A 26015-nucleotide genomic window follows, 5' to 3' on the forward strand; every position below is an offset into this window, starting at 1 on the left:
GCAGGATTGCCCAGAGCATGGCAGAGCATGTTACTCAGGACTGCATCCAGGTGGGTCTTGAAAATCTCCAAAGAAGGGGACTCCACAACCTCCCTGGGCAGCCTGTTCCAGTGCTCTGTCACCCTCACTGTGAAGAAGTTTTCTTCTTAGGAAAAACATACAAGTATTTATAAATGTACACAGTGCAATGTTCAGCTTGACGTTTAACGCTGAAAAGCAGTTCCAGTTTCAGATGCAACATATGCAGTACTGCAGTCCTTGTAAAAACTCTTTTGTGTTTCCACTAGAACTGTTCGTCCTTTCTCTCACCCATCAGCCCAGTTAGCATTTTATAACTGCAAATAACTGTAGTACCTAACAAGGAGGGAGACTGTAACATCATGTCTTCCTCTGTCAATCACTACTGACTGGCTCCAGCCCTCTGTGTCACTGCAAGTGTTTGCAGGTAGTCATCTATTGGCACACGACCAGTGGAGTAGCTTCTCATGAGCCCTGGTTATTTGGTCCTGAGCTACAGTTCTTCTGCTTTCCTCTGTGCAGAGGATCTCAGAAGATCAGAGGCCTCCTCACAGCTAGTGTAACATACACTGTTTTTATATAGAGAGGTATTTATATGAACTGGAATTGCAGGTTTAGAGATGCTAAAAGTACACAAAATCCTGTTCCTGCTGCCTGCGTAATCACTGTTTTTCAACAAGGTAGTTGAGAAGGAGATAGGCATTTTTAAAATATTCCTACACACAGAAAACAGAATCTGAAGTTACCCCCAACCGAACTGGTAAAACAGAGTAACAGAATAATGTGTGCTCTTAAGTTTGTATTTAATTGAGATTAAATAAACTACAAAAATGAAGTTAGTAGTATTTTCTTTGAGAAAGCTAAAAAGGACTCAAACTTGTGCTTGTGCATCCAAAACTGTGTATTTTTATCAAAGCCATTTTATTCAAAGAAGTTATAAAATTGCAGCAGTAAAATCAGATGATCCCTGGAAAGTTAGTATGATATATAGCAATTGCTTTGAAACATAATGATTTCATAAAATATGTTCGTTTTATAGTGCAAGGTATTTGTGTTAGCTACCTATAACATTTTAGAGGACAGCGATTTTGCTTTTAGCAACCTATTGACCAATTGAAAAAGACTGTTTCTTATGAAATTCCATATTCTTTATGGAGGTCCCATTGTTTGGCCTTTTACTGTCCCATAAATGCATTAATTTCTACCGTAGAATATTCTGCTGCTGGAGCAAATACTCACAGTCTCTCCTTTCTAATCATCCATTTCATTTTTTCTTATCCCTTGAGATCATCTTCCTGTGGGCATGTCTTGCCTTACCCTTATTTCACTGCATGTTAAACTGTATAAAGAATTGTCCTTCTCTTCCAGCCCTACACGGCCCTGTACTGTTTCGTGGTTTCACTTGCTGAGAGTTGTGCTGGAAAATAGGTGTTCTTAAGCAGTATTCCCTGAGGGTGAATAACCAGTTTTGTGAAGGTTTTCAGAGAAAACTTTTTCAGGGATCTTCAGGGGTCTTCAGGAGCAGATACTGGAGTGGAAACCTTATGGCAGATGAGGGAATGAGTCACAAATTATCATAAATCTTAACTTTCTTGTTCAGGATTAAATACTTCACGCAGCAGACTCTTATCACCTGCAGTATTTTCGTTCTGACTCAGTGTTCTTAAGGTGTGGTAATGTTCAAGCTCAGACAAAAGCATGTGACTGTTGCTGAGCAGATCCTGTAGGAAATGGTTCTTAACAGCTAAAAGTATAACTTAAAAGGAATCAGTTAACCCTTAACTGGCAGGACAGTAATGTTTTTGTCTCTCACTAACATATATATTTCTAAATTTGTGTGCATCTGTATATATTAATAATTTTTGCCATATTTCTTCTGACACTACAACATAATGTCACAGCAATAACACTATACAGATTTGAGGCAGCCCAATCCCCAGAAGCTTCTCCAGCGAAGTTGCCCCTTGTGAACCCAGTGTGTTCACAGGCAAGTAAAGCTGCTGAACAGCTCTGGAGCAGACTCCTTAGTGCCTTAGGTGCTGTATCTGATGAAAGCCTCTTTACCTGTTGCCTACAGTGTGCTATGCAGTAATGCTGCTGGACTTTTCCAGTGTCACTAAAGACCTAATGTAGTTTCTGTTACTTTAGGTTGTTGGTTGGTTCACCCTGGAGTGGCTATCCAGCTAACAGAACTGGAGATATCTATGCATGTCCCGTTGGTTCACCCAAAACCACCTGTAAAAAATTGAATTTGCAAGGTAAGTTGTAACAAATAATGTCTTGCTACAACTGCTCAGTTTTTCCTTGGTTTTGTACCAGGCCAGTCTACCTCATTAAATCTTTTCTTAACCACCTCTCTGCGTAATCTTATTCTCTGTCCTGTGTGTGTTTGTGTGAGCGTGTTTGTGTGTGTGCATGAGAGTGTGTGTGTGTCAGGGGGTAGGTGTGGGTGTGGATGTGGGTGTCTGTGTGTGTGTGTCTCAAGTACGTTCTCAGCTTCACCACTGATGCCGTGTCCCTCAGCCTGGGCAGAGTCCCCAGGCACCCGGCATTGGGCTCGGCTCCCACGGCCTGGCAGGGAGGGTCCTGGAGCGGCTGGAGGAGGCCGCCACGCTCTTAACACCACTTAACACTTGTTACATTCTCATCTTGAATGGCACTTAGTGAATATATATTATATGAAGCCTTTTCTGCCTCTGTGTGTTTGCAGGCTGAGTATAAAATGGGATTTACTTTTGGTTACAGTGAAAATATGGGGCAGCAGAGTGTGCTGAGATGCCTACTTTATGTTTATCTGTGGTGCGGAGCATGTCTGTCCTCTACTTGCTCCTTCCAGGTTTTTGTCTGAAGGCTGATATTGGATCAGAGGAGTCTGGTGTCCTGAGGAATGTAGCAGTAGCTGCTTGGCCGCAGCTACTCAGCCAGCCAAAAACACTCAATAGCTAAATATTTTCTTCCTCTTTTTTACCTCCAGCTCTCTTGAGAGCAGGTACTCTAAATGGCCATACTTAATTCATGTCTATAGTTAATGGTTAGCAAACTTTTGACAAAGATTAGTATTCATTTCTTTTGTTTCAGATTTGTATGCAGCCATTTGGAAGAGGCATCTTAGATGCCAAGAAGAAATCAAGTTTCAAAAAGGAATTATAACTTACTGAATTGCTTCTACATCTATGTACTATTCTGTCATTACTTAATCTCTTTTTATTTCAGCTTTAATAAATATCCCAAATGTGACTGAGATAAAAGAAGACATGAACCTTGGCTTGACTCTGATACAGAACTCAAAAACAGGAGGATTTTTGGTATGTATACAAGGACGTATTCAATACACACAGAAATTCCCAAGAAGAATAACAAATCTAAAATTCTTCATATTTTTTGATAATTCCAAGATGAATGTATTTTGTTTTGCAGCATAGATTAATACATATTTTTTTATATTTTAAAATAGTCTATCCTACGGTCCAAAATCAGGAAAATTATGAATTCTCTCCTTCACCATTTACCTAAATATCCTACTGAAGGGCACATAAAGAGTCTGTAATTTAAGTCAGACAACATAGGCAAGAATATTTCCACCGTGGACATCTTTAAATCACTCTTGTATAGTTCTGATTATGCTTTCAAAAGACATTATGGGATGTCTCCTCTACCATACGCAGTTGCAGAGTGACTGTTCTCCTGAGGTGTTAGGATTTCTAGTCCCGTGGATCTGCGATATGTTTTACTTGGTTAGTGAGCTGGAGGAAGATGCATTTACTATGTGCATATTCTGCAAACTACTGTCCTTGGAGCCTGTGAAACAGCTGGCGTAATTGAAACAAAGTTAACACCTGTTTAATATGCTTTTTTACAATCTTAACTGTAAGCATGGAAACTGTTCCAGTGTAGGTGTATTCCAGTTTGATGCATACATTGTAGGCATGTGCAGTAATTAAGTGAAACAAGCTACAGGCAAGAGAGCTTTTGAGGCTCACTTTAAGCTTTGTATTTTTCTGTTGCATCTTCCTAGTATTTTTGAGTTACCACTAGTACAGAAGAAAACTAGAAAATGGGCAAGTGAGATTGATGTAAAAAGAAATTTAAAGTAAAAAATAACTCTAAATTATAGAGACTGGTAACTCTCCTCCAGCTTCACAGTTAGCACTACAGATGATTTATTTGGTAACTCTCACCTCTGTAAATATCCATCTTTTCCAATAAATCGTGTCCCATGAAGCAGCTAAAAAGAGCACTTATCTCAAGATCAGATAATATAGATATACTTTTTCTTGCCTAGAAAATCTGCTGTCTTGTCAAAGATGTTAAGATAGTTTGATGTAGTCTATCACTGGTAAACCAGTGTGTGAAATGGTATGCGATTTAGCTCATTTTCCATTTACTTCTGCCTTTAATTACCATTTTTTCAATATTCTTGAGAAAAGGATAATAGTACTGTTGGCTCTCTTTTGTCTTCCTAAATAGAGATGGTGCACTTTCTGTTTTCCAGGGTCTCCTGACTGGATAGGGCAATCAGAAAAGTATATGTAATGAAGCTTGCAGAGGTTCTACATAACCTCTGTTGGGCAGAGGTTATGTAGAAGTTACGTTTTTTCCTTGAGTTTCTAACATGATTTTCTTTTAAAAAGAAAGTATTCCATCCTCTTCCTTCTCTGCCCTCCCTGCTGGCCCCCCATATCCTCATGACAAAATACTTTCTCAGTATTTGTCTAGATACTTTTGTAAAAATCCTCCTTCTAATATTGGAGGTGTTTCTGTCATGCAACAGCTGGTTGATCCAGCTGAAAACGTGTTTGTTTGTTTTTTTTTACAGAGATAATTTTCAGGAAAGAAGCGAGATTATTTTCCCCAGAAGGCCATGAAACGTAGTATTGTGAGGCCAGGGCCAAACTTATCCTTTTAGCTGCAGCGCGTACCGTGAGGCTGCACCCTGGCTGGAGATGATGATGAAGTTTTAAAGTTGTAAATATTTTTGGCAAAGTGAATTTCCCGTGGGAACAAGGCTTCTCAAATTAATAAATGCGCGCGCACCGGCCGCGGAGCCGCTCGGTGCGGTGACGCCGCTGGTGGCACCGGGAAGCAGGGCAGGGAGGGCTCCTGGCGGCCCCGCTGCCGCCACCCGCGTCCTCGGGGCTCGGGTGCCACCTCCTGGCTACTGGAGGTATTTCTCCGCAACCTTGTGGGCGGCGTGCAAGTAGCAACCCGAGTTTTAAACCCGTAGTTTGCGGAGCAGGTGGCTTACAGCCGCCCAGATTTTCCTTGCGAAGCGTGGAGGCCCTAGGATGGTCACGAATAGAAAAATCTTTTAAAAGAGAAAGTCTGTGGAAGGGGTTATGCTGCCACCGTGGTTGCAAGGGATAACCCAAGAGGGCTTCTCTGATCCTGTATGCCTGCAGTCCTGCTTATTGTGCTTTTGTATATCGGTACGGTGAGACAAGTATTTGTTATTTTTATAGTTTCTTTTTGTTGTTATTTTTAAAGACTTGTGGTCCCTTGTGGGCACAGCAGTGTGGAAGCCAATACTATGCAACAGGAGTCTGTTCTGAAATCAGTCCAAGTTTCCAGATCCTAAGAAGCTTTTCTCCTGCTGTTCAAAGTAAGGCAACGTGTGCAAAACAGATTCAATTAAAAAAAACATATCAAACAAAATCAAGATACTTTGTTTTCGGGGACTCTTAACTTGGGATTTTTTAAAAAAGTGCATGCGCAAAAAGCAAAGTCCTGTGATTCGCACGCAAGGACTGACAAATCGTGATCCAATGCTGTCATAAATGTGGACTCACTCCTCTGAATTCAGAGGCATTCCACCAGTGCAGGCTTAAAATCTGCATATGGGTCTATAGAGTCCTCATTCTGGCAAAACCTTCCTGATCTGAAGGCTGCCTGTGTGAGACCTAAATATGCACCTCTGGATTTAACTGAAGAGTTGCAAATCTGTTGAGACTGAAAGTGCATTTAATCTCCAATTTTATTTTTGTTTTAGAGTGTTCCTCTGTCATAGATATTGTGGTGGTTTGTGATGAGTCAAACAGCATTTATCCCTGGGATGCAGTGCGGGCATTTTTGAAAAAATTTGTACAAGGCTTAGATATAGGCCTTAACAAAACCCAGGTAAGTCAAAGACATCTTTGAGAAAGACAAAAAAAAAAAAAAAAAAAGACAATGGGTTTTATTAGCATTTCTAAAGGAAACCGAGTGTGCTTTAGTGTAACTACCGTTACCTCCCCCAAAAGGCACAGATTACGCAGTTGTCCTGTATGTTTCAGTATTGAGTTTTTTATCTGGCAGCTAATCTACTTCAAAAGGGATTAGTAATTTGATTCAAAACATAACCCAACTGAAGTAGAAGTCTAGGTTATATCTAGTGGAGTCAGATCTCTTTTGTGCATTAGGTGTAAAAGTAATTAAAATGTAGTTGGTGGGGATGTGGTAAAAGTAGAACAGATTTTTTTATGGGCTTTTCATATGTCTCTTACTTTCCAACTACTGCATCTTTTAAATAGTTTTTTCCTGCTTGGTTACTGTCTGATCTTTGAGTTCTTTTTTCCTTTTAATTTGGTGACAGTAAGGAAAATTTTACTGCCTTTTTTTTTAAACAATTTCTGTCTTTACAGTTGTCCATTTTCCATAAACAGTTCTGGGAACAAAGACTGGGGCACTGAAAATCTCTCTCCCAAAGGCTGCTTTCTTCCTTGGGCAACTTTGGAAGTGAGGTGCTTAAAAGCTAGGCTTCCTGATCAGTCCTTTCTGAACCTCATCTTTAGCATCTTCTCCTTTTTTTTCTTTCATACTAAATGTATATCTTAGCATATGTCTTTAGCTTCGCCTGTATTAAAAATAAATAAGGTTTACCGTGCTGTCAAGTAACTAACCTTTAGAATTTCCTTAGAGGAGATCAGAATGAGGTGCTGTCAGCTTGTAGAATTTTTGTTATTTTCTCATTTTCCCCAGAGCTCCCTGTGTTAATGCTCTTCATCAGCCCTTCCAGAAGTAACCAAGCGTTTAATGCCTACTATTTTAGATTGTTTATGTTAACATATAGTAGTCCGTCATAAATGACATAAGGTGCAAGAGCATTTTAGCTTTCTTTGCTTTCAAACATGTTAATATTAATTGGTTTCATATGTGTTAAAAGAAAATTATAACCCCGTGTGCATCTGCAGATCTTTTACTCCAACCTGACAAATAAATAAGTGTCATGATTCTATGTAACTGACTCTAATGCGTGATAATCTAACATAATTTCTTTATTGCATAGGTGGGTTTAATTCAGTATGCTAATGATCCACGTGTAGTGTTCAACTTGAATACATATCAAACAAAGGATGAGGTTGTTAAAGCAATGGCGGGAACCTTTCAGAAGGGAGGCGATCTAACTAATACTTTCAAAGCCATTGACAATGCAAGGTAAAACCCATCGATGATTACTGTGCAACTATTGTAGCTTGCCTTACACCCAGCAGAAATATTTGGGCTCTCACAGATATCTGAACATGACAGTGCATCAACCATCATGGACAAGCTTTTAGGAAAGATGCAAAACCATTGAAAGAAGTGAAGTTTATCCCTGGATTCAGTGGGACCATAATGTTCATGTTTGCCAGTCAGGCTTTGGTTGATTGCAGAGAAAATAAAATCTGTCTGTTATCAGTTTGTCACTGCAGCACCAGCAGCATGGAAAATAGGAAAAACTTAAAACAATGTACCGTGACTCTGAATACCTATACAAACCAGGTCTGTTTCTCAATAGGAAGATGCTATTTTGCAGTTGAATCAAGGACAGGATTCTAGGCCAAAATACATGGTGAATGAAATGGCCTTGAAAATCATATTTAGGGACACAGCCTTTAATGGAGTCTGTATTTGCAGTAGTATCGAATTATTATTGTTACTAATAATATTAATACTATTATTAATAATAATATTATTATTATTATTCCCCTTTGTCTGAACTTGGTGGAACCAATTCCTGGATACTCTGGTGTTAGAAAACATTAAAAGTTGTGACAAAAAGGCCCCTTTTTATTTAGAAATATTTGTACAAAAAATATTGTTTTCCTGGAATGTGTATTTCTATGAGAAATACCATCCAGTCCTACTTGGTTTTTTGGGTTTTGTTCTACATCCTTGATTACATTCCTGATGGCTCTTTAAAGCAGTGCTTTGAAAAGAAGCCACCAGGAGCATAATTGAAAACTCCTATTGCAGATTGTTAATTTCCAAATAAAAACCACTACAGATGCACCTTGTTCAAAGACAGTGATGGACATATTCATTGCGGTGTATATACCGAATACTATCCATTATAAATTGACATGTGATAAATCCAATATTTTATAACAGGCAGTATGCCTTCTCACCTGAATCAGGAGGACGTCCCAGAGCCACAAAAGTAATGGTTGTTGTGACAGATGGTGAATCACATGATGGCTCCAACTTGAAGACAGTGATAGGTAAATGCAATGAAGACAACATAACCAGATTTGGCATAGCTGTAAGTAATACTATAATTACATATATTATTGCAATTTTTGAAACATCATCTTGTGGTATGTGTATGAAAGTGCATGTTCTATATAAAAACTGTATATAATCCACGCATTGTTACACTGAAACTACAGACTGAAACGAGGTAGAATTAATCTTTATGAACTAGTGAAGTGTTGGTCTTCTTGTACTGGCTGAAAAAGCAAACCCTGTATTACCTGAGCAACTTCAGTGTTTTTCTCCTTTGCCTTGGTTTATGTATTTTTCCTATCTGAATGGCCCCTTGTGTGAGAATACAGTCTGATAAGCAAATCAGTAGTATGCATGAAGGTAATTTTTTTTGAATATGTAGAATATTTACTCAAAAATACGAAGGAAAGGGAGTAACATCAAGATTTTCTTCACTCTTCTTATTTTGTTCTTTTTTACACAAGGTTTTGGGATACCTAATCAGGCATGAACTTGATACTAAAAACTTAATTAAAGAAATCAAAGGAATTGCTAGTCATCCAACAGACAAGTATTTCTTCAATGTGTCATCTGAGGCTGCTCTACTGGAAGAAGCAGGAACACTCGGAGAGCGCATTTTTAGTATAGAAGGTAAAATACTCCTTATCTCTGAAAAATTAGACCTGATTCTCCCAGCTGATGAGTTAAGGATTTTATTTAGCTTCACCTTAGTGTAGTACTGTGAAAACAAGTCGTGCTCCCCAGGAGGGCTCTGGTTTGCAAAGGTGTTCCCCCAGCTAGTCCACCCCTAATGAGTCTGAGCTTCAAGTTAGTTTCTGCAGTTTGTGGGAAATACTCCCCAGTTGATGAAAATTTCAGTCAAGTCCTGGGCTTTAGGCATCCACTGGGGGCTTGCCCATATGCATACCAATGTATTCGGAGCTATTGCCACCAGAGGAGTAAAGGTATTTTATGCTTGTCAGACTCACCTCTGTTTTTCCTGTAATGATAAGCAACTGTGAATTTAAAAAGCAAATCAGAAGACTAAGTTACTGATTACAGAACTGAAAACCTACAGTAATGCAATCTGCATGGCATTTACCAGGTGCTGTCCCTAGCATCGGCCACAGTCCTCTGTGTACTGTTTGGAGAAAGGTGCTGTAGAGGCAGCTCAGAGGCACTTCATCCTTCCCAAAAGCCAGCTTTTTAGAGCCAAATTTAGAACATGCTTGAGAGACTTCCGATCTGTCCTCAGCCCTCCTAAGCTCAGGATGGATTCTTCTCTCCCTCTCCCTCTCTTCTCTTCTTCCACTGCCATCTATTCTTTAGCAGGCCCATGCTGCTAATCATGTCAAGGGGTTGGCTGGGTGAGTTCCCTCTCTTGTTTTTTTTGTATTCCCGTTGAATTCCTGTTGGCCAAGTCCCATCCATCTGTCTTAGAACATATTCCTGCATGTCGTAGTATTTTTCAGGACAATTACAACACTTTTATACGTCCTATATGATAATAAACATTCATTTGAAAGTTGTGAATATACAGTTATTAAAGCTGCTAATTTCAGTACATTATTAGTGCTTCCTAGGGAACATAAAAAGAGATTATCCACAGTGGCAACATTGTGCAGACTAATTCCAGCCATCTTTATCATCGTCTTCTGCCTTTTCTTGAAAGAGACTCAGAGCATTGTGGTTCCATCTTACCAATTAGCCATTAACCCTCCAAATATTCTACACTGTATTAATTCTCAGATTTCTGTTGTTTGTTGGAAATGTTTTAGCAGGATTGGTGGACTGGGAAAAAAAACCATACAGTCCTTATATAGCTACACTTAGAAATAGTAATATTGGATCTCTTGTGTGGTTCAGTAGAGTTAACCATATGTGAATATTTGTTTTACTAGGTACAGATCAAGGTGATACATTCCAAATGGAAATGTCACAGGTGGGCTTCAGTGCATATTACTCACATAAAAAGGTACGTGGATTTAATTATTTAATGATACAAATAGATGCAATTATATAGACATGAATGCTTAGAAGTGCAACAAAATAATACTGATAAAACACAATGACCAATTTTCAGATTTTTTTACAGTCAGGAGAATGTCAAGTTATTGCGTTTGGTTTTTTTTTAATTTGAATACCACAAACATTCTGTCTAATAGATGCTGAATATACCTGAAATGAAAAAATATACATTAATATGTGAGGTTGAGTAATAGTTTCTTTCAGGTAATGATTCTGAGAGGTGTTAATCCAATTATTGTGGTGATTTCCGAGTTCATGTAGCATGAAAAATTCAATTGCTCCAAGTTAATATTTTTTAGTTGAGTAACTCAGAAGAATTGAGACCATATTGTAAAGCTGGTACATTTCTAGGCAGTCACCAAGATGTAAGTAAATCAAATCTGAAAAGAATTTGTCTAATATTTATAAAGTTAATAATATTTGTTTAAAGCATATTTCACTTAGAATAATAAATAAGACATATATTTCTTGCTAATCAATTTTAAGATTATCTTGACCAAATAGGTCCTCTTTGTAAAATTCAGGTGTAGTTCAAGCTGCTCTCAACTGAAAATACAGAAAGGTTGTTTCTTTCTCATAGCCCTTAAAGATGAATTAAATAATTTTTTAAAAGTCCTTTGTATTTGCGGAAATTGAAGTTTAAGTTTACCAAGCACTCAAAGCTAGTAAATGGCAAAAGTTAGGAAATGTTTTGGATTTTCTTCAGGAAAATTAAATATACTATTTTTACTGCAGTTTTCTATAAGACTGTCTCCATTCAGTAAAGAATGTTAATAATGTGAATAATCTAACCCGTGTTTGGTTTATGTGTAAAAGTCTAAAATTAAGTATTTCTGTGTCGTGTACTCTGTATAATAAGCCATATTAATTTGGATTTTAGATTTAACTGTTCTATCAAGAACATCTCCTTACAAAACACTTAAAGAATGAAATTTTGTGTCTTTTTTTTTCATCAGCTTTTGTGTGCTATCTTTGGCACTTTTGTTGGCAAAAAGGGGCCTGTAGCTGTTTCTTACAGTTTTGTTTGATTCTCAGTCTTCTGAGGATCATGAGAGCATAAAAGCATAGACTTGGCAAGCCCAACCCCAGGGTGGACAGGCTTAGGAAATTATCACAGGGTTTTGATAAACCCATTTTATCTTGAGTTGCAGCGCTCCGGGAGCTAAAGCAGTCACTTATCCTCTCGCAGTAGAGGGGTGGTAATCCCTCTTAACAGGGCAGTAAAGTCCTGCATGTAAGTGGTATCTATAAGCAGCTCCAGTCAACTGCTTGCAGTCATTAGACTGCCTTAAACACAGTGATGTAGGAAATTACTTCAGCTTCACTCACACTTTTTCTGAAATAGGTAGTTCTAAAATATTGTGGTTTATTTTTTAAAGGATATTCTGCTTCTGGGTGCTGTTGGGGCCTATGACTGGAGTGGAACAGTAGTTCAGGAGTCTTCAGAGAGCATCACCACCTTTCCAAGCCATGTGTTTGAAAAAATTCTACAGGACAGGAATCATAGCTCTTATCTAGGTAAGGGACTGAAATACAAATCTGGAAATGCATCAAACCTTTATTAAGATATTAAAGAACTTGGGAAATTCTGCTCTAGTCAGACTCCTGTTAAGAACTGATTTGAGAATATGGAAGGAATTTTGCATCCCAAAAGATTTTATTTAATGGTCAACAACTCATTGAATGAAATCTTTGAAATCCTTATTGTATTTTTAAAATTCTACTTGTATCAATGTAGTATGCTGGAAAAAAAACCAGGCTTTATCACAGAGACATAAGAAGTCATGTGATTTGAAAAGGCTCCTTAGTGTATCTTACTGATGATTATGGGTACCTTCCATCTTAATATTTGTGTGTACTTCCCCAATTACATGTGGATGAGAAGTTGATTGACTTGCTCTCATGCACTCACTCTTTTCTTGGTCTTTTCTAGCTCAGTTTCTAGTTCTAGGACTATTGCTGCAGTTTAACAGAGGTCTCATTTATAACCCCAATATATTTTCTGATGCATATTTTTGTGACCCTGTAAAGCCACTCAGTTTGTCTTCTCAGGCCATTGAAATGTTTTCTCCAAACCTACAACATGCTTGCTCTGGTGATTCACTCCTGAATAATGCTACTACATTAAGCACCTAAGACTTTCTTATCCTTCAAGTTATTTAATGAGATGCTATTTTGGCAACTAACATTTCCTATGGCTTAGCAGTAGCTCTTTTGCATGTGTGACCTCTTCAGGCTTTCTATTCTTCCCTTTTCTAGAATAATTCTTAAAAGGTCAGGCCATATTCTTTCAGCACTTCTCCCCAAGGGGAGGAGTACTTTCTAGAGTGTTGGCCTCAATCTTTTTGGAGCAAGCAATGTTGCCTTTTCTGTCCCTTCATTTCCTTTCCACTTCCTTCTTTCCCCTACTAAAAGCTCTCTGTGCCAGCTCTCTCTTGCCAGCTTGGCGGCGCCAAGCTAAAGGGCTACTAGCACATCACAGCTTGCTAGACTGGACCCCGTTCTGCACTGCAGTCTCTCACTTCAAATGGCTGTATGTTGTATTAATTAGGGAAGTGTAGCCTTAACTTAAAGAATAAAATCTTGTTTTGTTGTTGCTTGTTGAACTTCTAGTCTCCAATGATGTTCTCTCCCTAGAAAAAGAGTGACTGAACACAAATCTGAATTAGACTGGTATATGTAGTGACCAAAGCATAATCCTTTTAGGCTGTGCTCCTCACTTGGAGCTTGCTAAAGACCTTCATATTTTGCCCAATCACTGGTATTTTGCTATTCAGTTTAAACTACAGACTTTATAAATTATGATTTTGTTTTCTTCTGTTACAATGTTTGCTGTAATTAAACCACAGAAGTGTACAATCTGTAACTGACTGTGAACAATCAATTGAGTATCAATCAATTGAACAATCAATATGTAGTAATGCTAGCTTTATAGCGCTAATACATATTTAAAATATTTTCAGGTATTAAAAGATGTTTCCTGAAAGCAAATTATACTAGAATAACGGGAATGAGGATTAAAATGTTCAAAAAAGTTCAATCAGCGTAAGCCCTTCAGCTGACAAGCCATTAATATAGCCTGTTATATTCAGCCAATACATTGGGCTGTGGTTTGGTGAGCTGTGGGAAAACGCACTGCAAGCTTTGCAGAAGCTAGGTGTTCCTTCGTGGTTTGAAGGCTGGCCCAAATGTTCATCTCATATTTCTCTTTATTTCTTCATTCCAAGGATACTCTTTGAAGTCTTTTTCCTATCTCCTTCATAAGCATGACATTTTTGTGCTCTGCATTTTACCAAATATGCTAAACTATTGTTCATGCTATTCTGCAAACCTGCTTCAACTTGATCTGTGTGGCATTGTTCCCTCCAGAAGACTATTGCAAATTTTATGCATATGTGACAGCTTAACTTCCCATCTGGAAGCATCATTCTCTGCAACTAACATACCAGATTGACTCATTCTCTGTGCCTTTATGGATAACCAACCAACAACTTGTTGTTAATGGTCTCTCACACACATAAATGTTGGCTTTTCTCCCCAGGTTATTCTGTTGCTGTCCTCTCAACTCAGAGCTCTGTCTATTTTGTTGCTGGCGCACCAAGATCCAACTACACTGGCAGAGTAGTGGTTTATGATGTTGACAGCGATGGTAATATCATAATTGTGCAGTCCCAGAGAGGCGAGCAGGCATGTATATTTTGGTCATGAGTGCAGATTTTGCAGGCATGTTTTTATTGACAAAGCAGTAAATTGCAGTGCATTTGTTCTGAAAATTCCTCTTTCTTGCAAGGCATTTAGAATCCACTTGAACTTTTCTCTGCCACTAGACTATTTCAATGAGGTTAACTGTAATTCTTTAAATAATATTTCAGGAAGTCATCCAGTTAGTGATAAAAAATAATATACAAAGCTACTTAATGTGCCATGAGCCGGCAATGCAGGCTTGCAGCCCAGAAAGCCAACTGTATCTTGGGCTGCCTTAAAAGAAGTGTGACCAGCAGGATGAGGGAGGTGATTCTGCCCCTGTACTCTACTCTGGTGAGACCCCAGCACAGGTACTGGAGTCCTGTATCCAGCTCTGGAGCCCTCAGCACAAGAAGGATGTGGACCTGTTGGAGTGAGTCCAGAGGAAGGCCACAAAAATGATCAGAGGGCTGGACCACCTCTCCTATGAAGATAGGCTGAGACAGTTGAGATTGTTCAGCCTGGAGAAGAGAAGGCTCCAGGGAGACCTTATAATGGCCTTCCAGTACTTAATGGGGGCCTACAAGAAAGCTGGAGAGGGGCTTTATACAAGGGCGTGTAGTGATAGGATGAGGGGTAATGGCTTCAAGCTGGAAGAGAGTAGATTTAGTTTAGATATCAGGAAGACATTTTTCTCTGTGAGGGTGGTGAGACACTGGAACAGGTTGTCCAGGGAAGTTGTGGATGCTCCATCCCTGGAAGTGTTCAAGGCCAGGCTGGATGGAGCTTTGAGCAACCTGGCCTAATTGGGAGGTGTCCCTGCCCATGGCAGGGGGGTTGGAACTAGATTATCTTTAAGGTCCTTCCAACCTAAAGCATTCTATGATTCTGTCAACCTGGCCTAACTGGAGGAGACTCAGTAAGGTCCACTCTGCCTGAGATGTTGTGAAGTAGATGACATCAAAAGAGTGATTTGGACACTCATTCTCTTTTTCTCCCGTTGGAAAAGAGCAGCAAGTTTAGATGTTTTCTGTTTGCTTGTAAGACAAATCTGAGAGTAAATCAGATTGGGTAGTTTCATATGCATAGCTTAATATAAGAAAGTATACCTTCCATAGCTTATTCTCTGTTTGCATTGTTATTGCTGAGTGATGAAACCATAGCAGCAGCTACTGGGCAGAAACAGTGGATACATCATAAGGATATGATTCTTAAAACATGGGAGTACGCTATATAGTAATTTCATTCCAATGGGCAGTTTCATTCATTAGTATTGAACTATTTCTGGGTGTAAGTTTTCTGAGTCAGGTGCTGAAACATTATGCTTTACAAAGTCCACATACAAACACTACTCTCTTACTACTGCTTTCAGATTGGCTCCTACTTTGGCAGTGTGGTCTGTTCGGTGGATGTTAACAGGGATTCTGTGACAGATGTGCTACTTGTGGGTGCACCAATGTTTATGAATGACCTGAAGAAAGAGGAAGGGAGAGTATACATGTTTTCCATCACAAAGGTAAGAATGGCACTGTCGCAAAGCTGGAACCGGCTTCCTGCCTCTCCGTCCATGCTAAGTGCTGACATTTTCATTTGCAGCTGCAGGGATTTACCATTGCTCCTGGACTACAGTTTTACCAAAGAAAACGCAGTCCAAACTGCAGTAGCACTTAGTGGCACTGTCTGTTCTGTTAAATAAAAGAGCGATCAGAAGAGCGATCTCTGGCCCCACAGCCAACTGGTGCAGCAGACTTGCCCAAGCCGGCATTGCTGATTTCTTTCAAAGCACACTGGCCACATGCAGGCTAAAAGGCCTTTGGCCCCGGATCTTTTCAGGGCCTCTAAGTCACGATTTAGTGTGTCTTTTTCAAAGTGTTAAAAATATTGCGAGCGGTGTTTTTTGTAATGAGAAACAGAGCATGTGCTTTTCCCGGGCTGTGGCACACGGGCAGGGGTGAATGGTGCCAAGCCTGCCTGGTCAGAGAACTGCGGATGGAGCCCGGAGCCCTGCCCAGCGCAATCTCGCCCATTCTGCTTTTCAGGAGCAGCTGCAAACTTTCCCCAGAGCTGCCTCTGCACGTAATCTGGGAATAAGATGTCTGGAACAGACCAAAATGCACTCAGTAGCTAAGCACTATTAGTTACCAGGAACCTGCTGCTGTAGGTGACTCCCTGGTCCTGGTTTTAGGCAGTGTGCTAGGCACTGTACACAAATACAACACAAGGTTGATCATTTCTCTAAAATAAACTTAGCTGGAGGCTTTTGTTAATTAATTGTTTGCCATTTGATTTAGGCAAATCTGTTCAATACCTAACAGTAGTCCCAAACCAGTTCTAGTAAATGCCCTTCTACCAGTTTTCTGCATTGTTTCGTAGACTTTCACACTGGATGGTTGCGCACGTTGTCTCCTTTGTTCAGTGAAGCTATGTTATTTGTTTGATGGTTGACTGACTGTTTTTCAGACCTGTAGTAGGTGTTTTCAGAATATATGTATTAACAGTCCTGAAGCCTCTGGCACTTTTGAACAGTCTCTCAGTCAATCTGTGGATGCGTGGATATGCAAAGTAAATTAATACCTGCCATCCATCAGAGAAAACAGAACACTGCCTTTTTACTAGGTAAATTGCAATCACGTAAATGGAGAGGAAGGACCACCTTCCTTCAGCAGCAGCTCACAGTCAGGTCATCCTCGAGCAACGGGAAACTGTACCCTAAGGCAATTTCAAGGTAGATGGAGGTGCTGGAAGTAGTACTGCTGGCAGCTGACGTTGGTCTTTGTGACTCTGGAATTAGACGTGAAATACAGAAGAAAAATGAAGGATATTTTTCTCATGTTTTGAAAACCGAATAAATTGGAAGACTATCCTTAGAACATTTATTCTTTGTCAAATGCTAGGTTTAAAACTATTTAAAACTTAAAAATAATGAAAGAATAATTTTCTTTTTGTTTTTGAACCTGGATTTGTGCAACTTATCCAGGTTGCGCAAATAATACCTTTCTAGTCATTTTTAATAAATAACTTGGCTGGTATTTCTAAAATTTCAAGCACAGCATGATAACTGAGGTTAAAGATGAGAACGATATTTGCCAGAGAGCTGAATTTAAGCTAGTGTGAATGTGATTATTTAACTGTAAAGATCTCCAATCTTTCTTTCTTCATTGGCACTGGAGAGGTCAGGAGTTTAGCATTTGGACACATGTTTTTTGCATTAGTTTAGTTAGGAAATTCCATTTCTGTTTCAAAGAATTATGTCTAGTTACATAATTTCCATTCCCTCTGCATAAAAACTGGTAATCCAAAACTGGAAACTGTATTTTTCAATGTATTGTGAAACTTTCAGAACAGTCAGATGAGGACAGTGAGAGCGTTTAAGCTTCATACATATGGTTATATTTGCTGTTAGTCCTTTGCATAGCATGCTTTAATTTTGCTGTGTAATGCTTGCCAAGACTCTGAGACATAATGCAAACTGAATGGGCAATACAATGGGGAAGGAATTCAGGGTTGAGCAGTCCAAGGGGAATGTACTGGAAAACAGAAACAAAAAACAATGCACATAGATACTGCTCCTATGTCTAATCTGGTGCAATGATAGCTGTGTTTTTGCTTTTTCTTCTTTTTCCTTTTATAAAGGGAATTTTGGATCAACAAGAACTCTTGGAAGGTCCACAAGGGTCAGAAAACGCTCGCTTTGGATCAGCGATTGCAATGCTTGCAGACATTGATTTGGATGGCTTTAATGATGTTGTAATAGGTGCACCACTGGAAAACCAAAACTCTGGAGCAATTTACATTTACAATGGATTTCAAAAGGCTATACGTACCACATATTCTCAGGTAATTAACTTTGTTGCATAGTGCTGTACTCCATGCCTTTAGATCTGCTAGAGGAAAACAGAAGTATTTCCTGTATTTTAATTGACTACTGTTTCATCCTCTTAAAGTACTACTTTTATTTTCATGGCTTATTTCAAGTTTTGTGACTCTCCTTACTTCAGCTGTCAGCATGCCCTGGTTGATGTTGTGGTGCTTATAACTGAAGCATATAGAGGAAGAGGACTTGCAAGATGCTCCATCTGAGCCTGTTAGAATTTTTGGTGGCTGTATGTGAAGTCATCTAATTTCCTATACATTTTTTGACACCCATTATTTAGGTTTTTAGGGTAGATGTACAGCAATGGAGATGAAAATTACAAATATGTAGTATTAGAGGAAAAGAAAGGGCCTTTGCCTATCCTATATGCTAATATAATGTCAATTTCCACGCAGACTTTCTGGTTGCAGAAAATATTTGTTAGAAGTCCTGTTAAGCTTCCTATTCTTTGAGTTGCTCAATGTGAGCTGGAAAAAGTTTCCAGTAAGTACTAGCTGGCATACAGCAGTCGGTTAGTTGATCTGCTCCCAAGACAGAAAAATCTAGTCCATTGTCTGCTCCAACAGGGGAGGAAAAAGTGCTTAAAAGCATCTGAGAAAATAACCGCAAAACTATTTTGTTTAAACAATACATAGCGTATACAGGGAATATCAGTGAAAATCCATTGCTTAGGATGCTATCTGCAGACTTAAGCAAGCTTGTGACAAGCTCAGTAACCAAACTCTCTTCCCCAGAAAATTTTAGGATCGGATTCTGCTTTTGGACAACGGCTCCAATTCTTTGGAAGATCAGTAGATGGCCATAGAGACTTAGATGACGATGACATTACTGACGTATCAGTTGGTGCTGATGGAAATGTGGTTCTGCTATGGTTGGTAAACTCTTTTAGAAAGGAAACAATGATTCAAATGCAAGTTGAGCGTGTAGTTAATTAAACAGCAAAACAAACAAACCAAAAAGCTCTTTCGTTCCGTGTTCAGAGCTAACATACTTATTGCCTCATCGCTGCTATCGTAGCTAGCTGAAAAACAGCATTAGACTAAACCTCTTTTAAGCATGTATCATCAAACCATGGAAAGCCAAGGCAGCGTGGGGGGCCGAGACAGGGCACGCTGGGGGAAGCCGAGTGTTGGGGGCTGCCAGGAAGGACCTGGGCTTGGATGGGGAGGGCCAGGAGACACCCCTGGCTGCTGCTGCTGTGCAGACACACGGTCCGGGGAGAAGGGGAAGCAGCAGGGAGTGGGACTTGCTTGAGAGTGTTTGTAACAGCAGGTTGTACTTCAATGGTCGCAGTATAATTTTGATAGCTGAGCCTGAGACAGATGAAACCACTTCCCACACAACCTGTGTGACCTTCACTGGCTGGTAGGTTGATCTGGGGGAGAGAGTTGTCCTGCAGGGTAAGGACAGAGAGTAGTGAAAGAAAGTTGGCACCTGTTTCTAGCAAGAAACCTATCTTTTTTGGCATGTGGCCTTTGCCAGTGCAATCTGAGTGCTTCCACCAAATAAAGAAGAAAGGCTTCACAGAAGCCAAATCTTCTGCCTCCCTAAGTACTGTCTATTTTCCACTACTTCCTTGAGGAGCTAAATTAAAATGCAGCTTGCTTTCCTATCTGTCGCCTGTATTCTTGCCTGAGGCTCCCCATTGTGAGAAGAAAAACATGGCTGAATTGCTACTTATTTCATAATGAGACAAGATTATTAAAAATAAATGGTCAGTATGGACCTTTGACCCACAATAGAACTGCTGCTGGTGCTGGTGGGAATTGCATTAAAGAAAATTATGCTTCTTGGAGTACCAGCATTTATTTAGATTTGATTAATGAAGATGATCATTTTTATTTCACTCTGGCATTTGGTCTGATTAATGAGTTTCATTTTTGATTAAAGTGTTTGTTTTTACATGCAGGGTTCCTTAGAAACTCTTCTTCAAAATCTTGATTAATTACATGAAAGTTGTTTTTCTGAAAAATAAGAGTATTAATTAAAATGAAGAATTACCCTTTTTTGCCTTCTCAGAGGAGCCCAGTAGCTTCCCTAAAGGAGCAGAAGAATGTTACTTATTGGGGAAACAGGAAAAGGGCTTCATTCTCTGTTATCCGAATGCTCTAATCCTTCCCTTAGGATAAAGTCATTGATTATCCATTAATTTGACATGATAAATTATTTGTTGTCCTTACTGAAAGCCACTGTATCAACAAATTCACTTATATGCAAAGAAAAATACTTTTACTAGTGCCGTTAAAAAATATTTACATTGGAAACAAAAAAAATCAATGTTACGTTTATAGGTAGTAATAGACAACAGTTTCTATGTTACCCAGTGCTCTTGAAACCCACATGCAACCTTTTAAAAATATTTTGCAGGTCACGAAGCATTGCAAATGTCTCCATAATCGCCTCATTTAAACCTGAGAAAATCAGTCTGCTGAACAAGAATACAGAAATAACTGTCAAAATATGTTTTCAGGCTACATTTAGACCTGCTAAGGGAAATAATCAAGTGGGTAAGAGTATTTCAGTAACTTGTCTTATATTAATTTCTTCAAAAGTCCGTTATTCAAATGAGTAGGGAAATTCTAAAGGTATATTAGATTGAATGTCAAGGCAAAATCAGTATAAAATGTAAGTGCTTAGGAAAGCGTTCTTAGGACCTACTTTCAACACTGGCTCCATAATCTTTGAAAAGTGAGGAATTAACAGTATAAAGGAGAGCTGTTCAACAAAACCCAGAAAATGTCATTAGTGAGAAGCTGATTTTTTTCAACCTACTGGTTTCAACAGCAGGCTGCACACTTTTCTTCTCTTCAGAAAAAATAGAAAAAAATAATCCATAGGCTCAGTGCAGATGTCAGTGGGCAGAAGCTCTTCTTTTCAGAGGACAGGAGAGCACCAAATATTTCTGAGACCAGCACTGGCCTCTCATGAAGCTATTTAGTTAAAAGTACACGTCATGGATAGCACCAGTTGGAGTGCTTCAGTGCTACATGTAGTGCCTTTAGGAACTCATGATTGTGAGTATAAAATAACGGTGAACTTCCACAGTGTATTAGTCATAAGATGAAGAAAAGACAACAGAAATTATTATGTGATTGAAGAGAAGATGCAGATTCTTTATAGTCTCCTCAGAGTTCAGGGATATTGTTGCAAGGCCCCTTTATCTGGTGTAATTCTGGCCTTGCTGACTGGCTTCTTGCCTGTGCTGCAGGCTCAAACATCTGCAGCAGAGACTGGATTGATGGCCATTTAATGTGCTCTCTGTGGATGAGAACTTACGTCAGGATTTAAACCTGTTTGACTGCTTTGGAAAACACAAGAGAAAATTTTATCATTTTGAGACTGCTCTGCATTTAGCAAGCTATGACGAAAGTAAAATATTTACTGTGGTTTGGAAAGCCTGATCATTTGGTAACGTTGAGCGTAGTAATGAAATCACGGGCAGTCATATTCAGCAAAAAATGTACTGTTACTTTTCTTGTAGCTATAAAGTACAACGCAACATTGGATGCAGATCTCCAGTCCTCAAGAGTGACTTCTAGAGGATTGTTCAAAGAAAATAATGAGAGGTACATGCAGAGGGATCTTGTGGTACGTCGTGAGGAGAATTGTGTTCATGATGTCTTCAGTGTACAGGTAAGTGCAATTGCAAGCAGCCTTATGTAACAAAAGTGATCAGAGGAAGATGATTAGTTTTATGCATAGTTTACTCAATTATTTATGTTTCTCAAATCCCCAATAACTGAAAAATACTTAGTAAGATTCTAATTTCAAAGAAATGAAAAATTGTCAAATTCAGCACCGCTTTTTAGAAGTTGTTCTTCATTATGTCCTTCAGCTCTGACATAACACAGAGCCCTTAGTCTATAATTTCAATAGATTTTAATGTCCCTCTGAGTATTCTTTTGTAAGAACTGACATTCATGCAATTGTTTTCTCTCAAACAAACAGCATTTCAGGCAGACTTCTGGTACATGCCAGGCTTAGGTAATACACCTAGATAAAAAATAAAAACAAGAATGTCTCCATTCCCTAGAACAAAAGACCAAACATATCTCTGAGATATGTTAAGCTCCCTGCATGATACTAGGTCAGGTAGAGGACTTTGATTCCTTCTCTGCTTTGCAATACAAATATCTTTGATCACACTTAGCTGATCACACTTGTTGATCACACTTAGTTGATTGATCACACTTAGTTGCTCACACTTAGTGCCATTATGGAGCCATGAACCATAGGGCTAGAAGAGTATTTATCCAGTACTAAGAAACAGAGGAGACATGAGGTATGTTGTGGTTTAGTGTCGCTCATGCCCAGCTGCTCCCTTTGATGGTAAGGCAGAGTGAAATAGGAATCTGACTTCTGCAGCCAGGTGAGAATGAAGGTCACCTGGTGGTGGCTTTTGAGGACCAGCTTCTGCAGCTGCAGAGAATCTGCATGTTCCTTAGCCCTAGAAGTGTGACGAATGGAGTCTCCAGGAATCCTAGGAAAACAAGTTTTATCATGGAAATGGCACTAAAAGCTGTTTAGTAGGAGGAACCCACACTGGCCAATCTCACAAAATTATTTTGGTCAAGAAATTAAACTTTGCACTGTTACTTTTTCTTGTTTAGAGCAAGTATGATTTTGCTGTGTGTTCTCAATTTACAGTAGAATTACCAATTTTACCCTGTTCGCTGTGCTGACAGCTGTCACCTGAACCATGTGTTTTACAGGAACCTTCTGATGCAGTGAATTCCCTTAGTTTGCGCATTGACATTGGCCTTGCAAACCCTGGCTCCAGCCCGGTCCTTGATATATATTCTCCTGCATCTGTGGCCTATAGTGTAAGTATGCAGACTTACTGTCCAAAAATGCATGGCTATACACACGTCCATAATATGTGGCGCCCATCAAAGAGGTACACACAAGTGAAAACTGGTGTTCTAGTTAAGTCACTGGGCCAAAACCAGGCGTCTGGGGTGGGGGCAGGGGTGTTCCCTGGTTCCTTTTATACCTTTGTCTGTATTGCATGGGCTTGTTCACACACACATACACATCAGCCACCATGGCATAACAAGCATGTTGGTTAAGCCATGTCACCATCGAGATGAGCTTCTAGTTGATGGCAAAGATGAACATAAAAGAGTGCACGAAAAAAAAAGATGGAACCCCTTTGATTACATCACATTTTTTGTGGGTTAACAATAACCTGCCTGCACCATTCTTATTGATCAGTTGACATGTAGTAAAGTTACTCAGTGTTAACTTGTTCATGTGTCAGAGTTTTTAATGCCCTTCAGAGGGTTTTCTTTATCTGCAAACCAAGAATTGGCTTAATCTCAAAGGTATCTGCACTTTTCTGTCTGTAGATAATTTTAAAGTTGAAGCGCTGTTATTCAGGAAATGTTTTTGGTTTTTATAGATTCCTTTTATTAAAGACTGTGGTGAAGATGAACTTTGTATCTGTGATCTTGTTCTGAATGTTCAGCGGAAGGCAGATGATGGGTAAGAGCAAAATCAGTGAAATTGTTGGTGTTGGGTGTTAAGTTTTTACCAGCTGGCTTATCTGTAGGCTTTGGAATTTCTAGATGAGAATGGCTTTCCAGTTCAACATCTACTGAGAAATAGCAGGGATAAAAAAAACTACCATTTCTGTCTAGATGATTAATCAAAGAAAAAGAGGTATGAGAGGAACACAAGTATAGAAGTAGCGCTCTTGTCAGCTTAGACCAACCAAGTGTTTGTACCTTAGGGACTGCAGACACAGTGAGCATTCAGAAGAATTGTGTCTGGCTGTGGGGAAAGAGAGCTCACTGGGAGAGCAGCAGTGGCTGCAGCAGCCGTCTTGGTCCCTCCCGTGGGAAGCAGTGAGGATCCTGCAGCAGGCTGTGCCGCTGGGGAGCCGAGGTCAGCCATTCAGGCAGCTCATATTCCAAGTCCATATGCAGGTATACACATACATGTGCAGTACGCAGAAAGGCAGAGCTACCTCTTCCTGAAGTTGCCATCCAGGTCCCCTGCCCACCCTTTGCCCACCTTTCCACCAGACTAGAGCCCTTGAAAATTCAGCAGTTACTTTGACCAAACATAATCAATGTCCTGCACTTTTGAGAAGGTGGTAATTCCATTTGCTTTTAAGAAACGCCATCACATAGTTTCTTATGTCAAAGGGTTTAGAAAGCAGAGTGTTTAAGCATGTAGAATGTAGGAAATGTCTTGCTGTGCTTGTTATTTGTTGTTGACTACAGAGAACACATTTTCATGATCCACAGCTGTCCTAGTACCTCTGTTTACAACAATGGACTTTATTTTCCAACAGCAAACAGCAGTTTGTTGTCAGCAGCAAAAACAGAAGACTGACATTCAATGTGAAATTGAGAAATAAAAAGGAAAATGCATATAACACCAGAATCCAGGCTATGTTTTCTGACAACTTGTTTTTTGCTTCATCGTCTTTACCGGTACGTGGTACCCAAACTCACTGTTTCTGTTATTACCACTGATTTTCAAGCTTCTCAGAGAAATTATTATTTTTTCTTTCTAGTAGTGCCTATCCCAGGAAAGAATATGTGTTCAAATCTCTCTCCCAATTTATTTTCTTGGATACCACAATTATTCCCTTCAGCATATCAGTTTATTTAGGTCAAGGAGAGACACTGCCAACTCAGCATAAAAGTTGGCAAAGTGTTGAATTTGACCTCACCTCAGTATTTCAGTCATCTTTTCCTCACTTTAGGCCTTGGCACCCATATCTTCTGCTTGACTCCCGACAACATGCCTGAATGAAGTTGCTGTGACACAGGGAATTTGTATTTGATAAATCAAGCATGCAGCATTGATGATGCGGCCTTAAAGCACAGACTTTGGATCTAGAAATAGTGTTGCTGCCAAGGCCATGTGTTCCAGCTAGGCAGTTAATCAGATTTAAATGATTGCTATACCAGAAGCTCTTCTTCTAATGAATTTTGTCTTAGGAAAGGGAAAAGAAAGGAATTATGCATACTATTTTGGGGAATGCAGTAAATCTATAATCTAAACTGTTGCTCCCAAAAAATTCATGAAGGATGAAATCCAGACTTCAGTGCTTCGCTTATGTGGTCAGTCTGCTACTGGAGGGGTGCGTGATAATCCTAGCAGTGAAATCCAGAGCAATCCCTATACTGAAGGGAGAGAAGGGGTAGGAGCATTCGTCACTGCCCAAAAGCAGCATTTTCCTGAACTGGCAGAAATACTCCACACAGTGCTGAGGATGCCCCTCTACCTCCCCATCCTGTTGTGCAGCAAAATTGCTCATTCCACTCATGTCAAAAGGCCACACTGGAGCTAGGATTTTCTTTTGCTTTAAAAGGCCATTTGCTTAGAAGTATTTTAGCCTGCAAGCGAAGCTTTTGACCAAAAATATGTCTACTTCAAACAGGAAGAAAAGCTTAAGCTGAGAAAGTACGGGTGTTGTTTTGGGGGTTTGTTTTGGTACCATAACTCATGAATGGTAAATGTCTGGTAGGGATGCTTTTAACAAAAGACAGTACATTTTAATGAATTCTTGTCAAAATGATGATAACTGGCTATGGTCTATGAGTTTGTCTTTGATGTAGGATGATGACATGCTAAATATTCTGAAAAGTAGTAAATAAACATTTATGTCTTGTAGATTTTACTACAAAGAGTATGATAGAGTTCCCCTCTGCACACTAACTTCTACAGTGAGAGTACTTCACTAGGTCTCAGGTCATGTAAATACGGCTGCAAAAGTTCTGTAAAAATGCTGTAAAAAAGCACTACAGGAGTTAATGCTGGAGGTGACCTGTACTCTTAAGCCTGTATTCCTTCTGCCAAGCCCAGCACAAAATTCTAGTATCATTACAGCTCACAAGAAATTGCATGGGACTGGTCTTTGTCCCACCTTTCTCCTGCCTCTGTCTAAGCCCTTGCCTGTTCCCCACCCATCTGCTGCATCTCTAGGAATTACTGCCATAACACTTATCTGTACTAC

General features: G+C 39.5%; 1 protein-coding gene across 1 annotated transcript in view; it reads left to right on the forward strand.

The window, feature by feature from the left end:
• The window catches only part of ITGA2 (integrin subunit alpha 2), a 45683-nt gene that overhangs the window by 6228 nt on the left and 13440 nt on the right, over positions 1–26015 (forward strand). Inside the window, exons 2-19 of the mRNA XM_074165653.1 lie at positions 2167–2276; positions 3232–3323; positions 5503–5617; positions 6005–6132; positions 7280–7428; positions 8365–8515; positions 8943–9108; positions 10359–10432; positions 11865–12003; positions 14027–14172; positions 15542–15685; positions 17803–18006; positions 18778–18914; positions 20411–20550; positions 21525–21676; positions 22756–22866; positions 23445–23527; positions 24342–24483. Of these exons, the coding sequence (XP_074021754.1) occupies positions 2167–2276; positions 3232–3323; positions 5503–5617; positions 6005–6132; positions 7280–7428; positions 8365–8515; positions 8943–9108; positions 10359–10432; positions 11865–12003; positions 14027–14172; positions 15542–15685; positions 17803–18006; positions 18778–18914; positions 20411–20550; positions 21525–21676; positions 22756–22866; positions 23445–23527; positions 24342–24483 (2383 nt within the window). The remainder of the gene's footprint in view (positions 1–2166; positions 2277–3231; positions 3324–5502; positions 5618–6004; positions 6133–7279; positions 7429–8364; positions 8516–8942; positions 9109–10358; positions 10433–11864; positions 12004–14026; positions 14173–15541; positions 15686–17802; positions 18007–18777; positions 18915–20410; positions 20551–21524; positions 21677–22755; positions 22867–23444; positions 23528–24341; positions 24484–26015) is intronic.

The sequence above is a fragment of the Numenius arquata genome, chromosome Z (assembly GCF_964106895.1).
Source record: "Numenius arquata chromosome Z, bNumArq3.hap1.1, whole genome shotgun sequence".
In the NCBI taxonomy this organism is placed as follows: Eukaryota; Metazoa; Chordata; class Aves; order Charadriiformes; family Scolopacidae; genus Numenius; species Numenius arquata.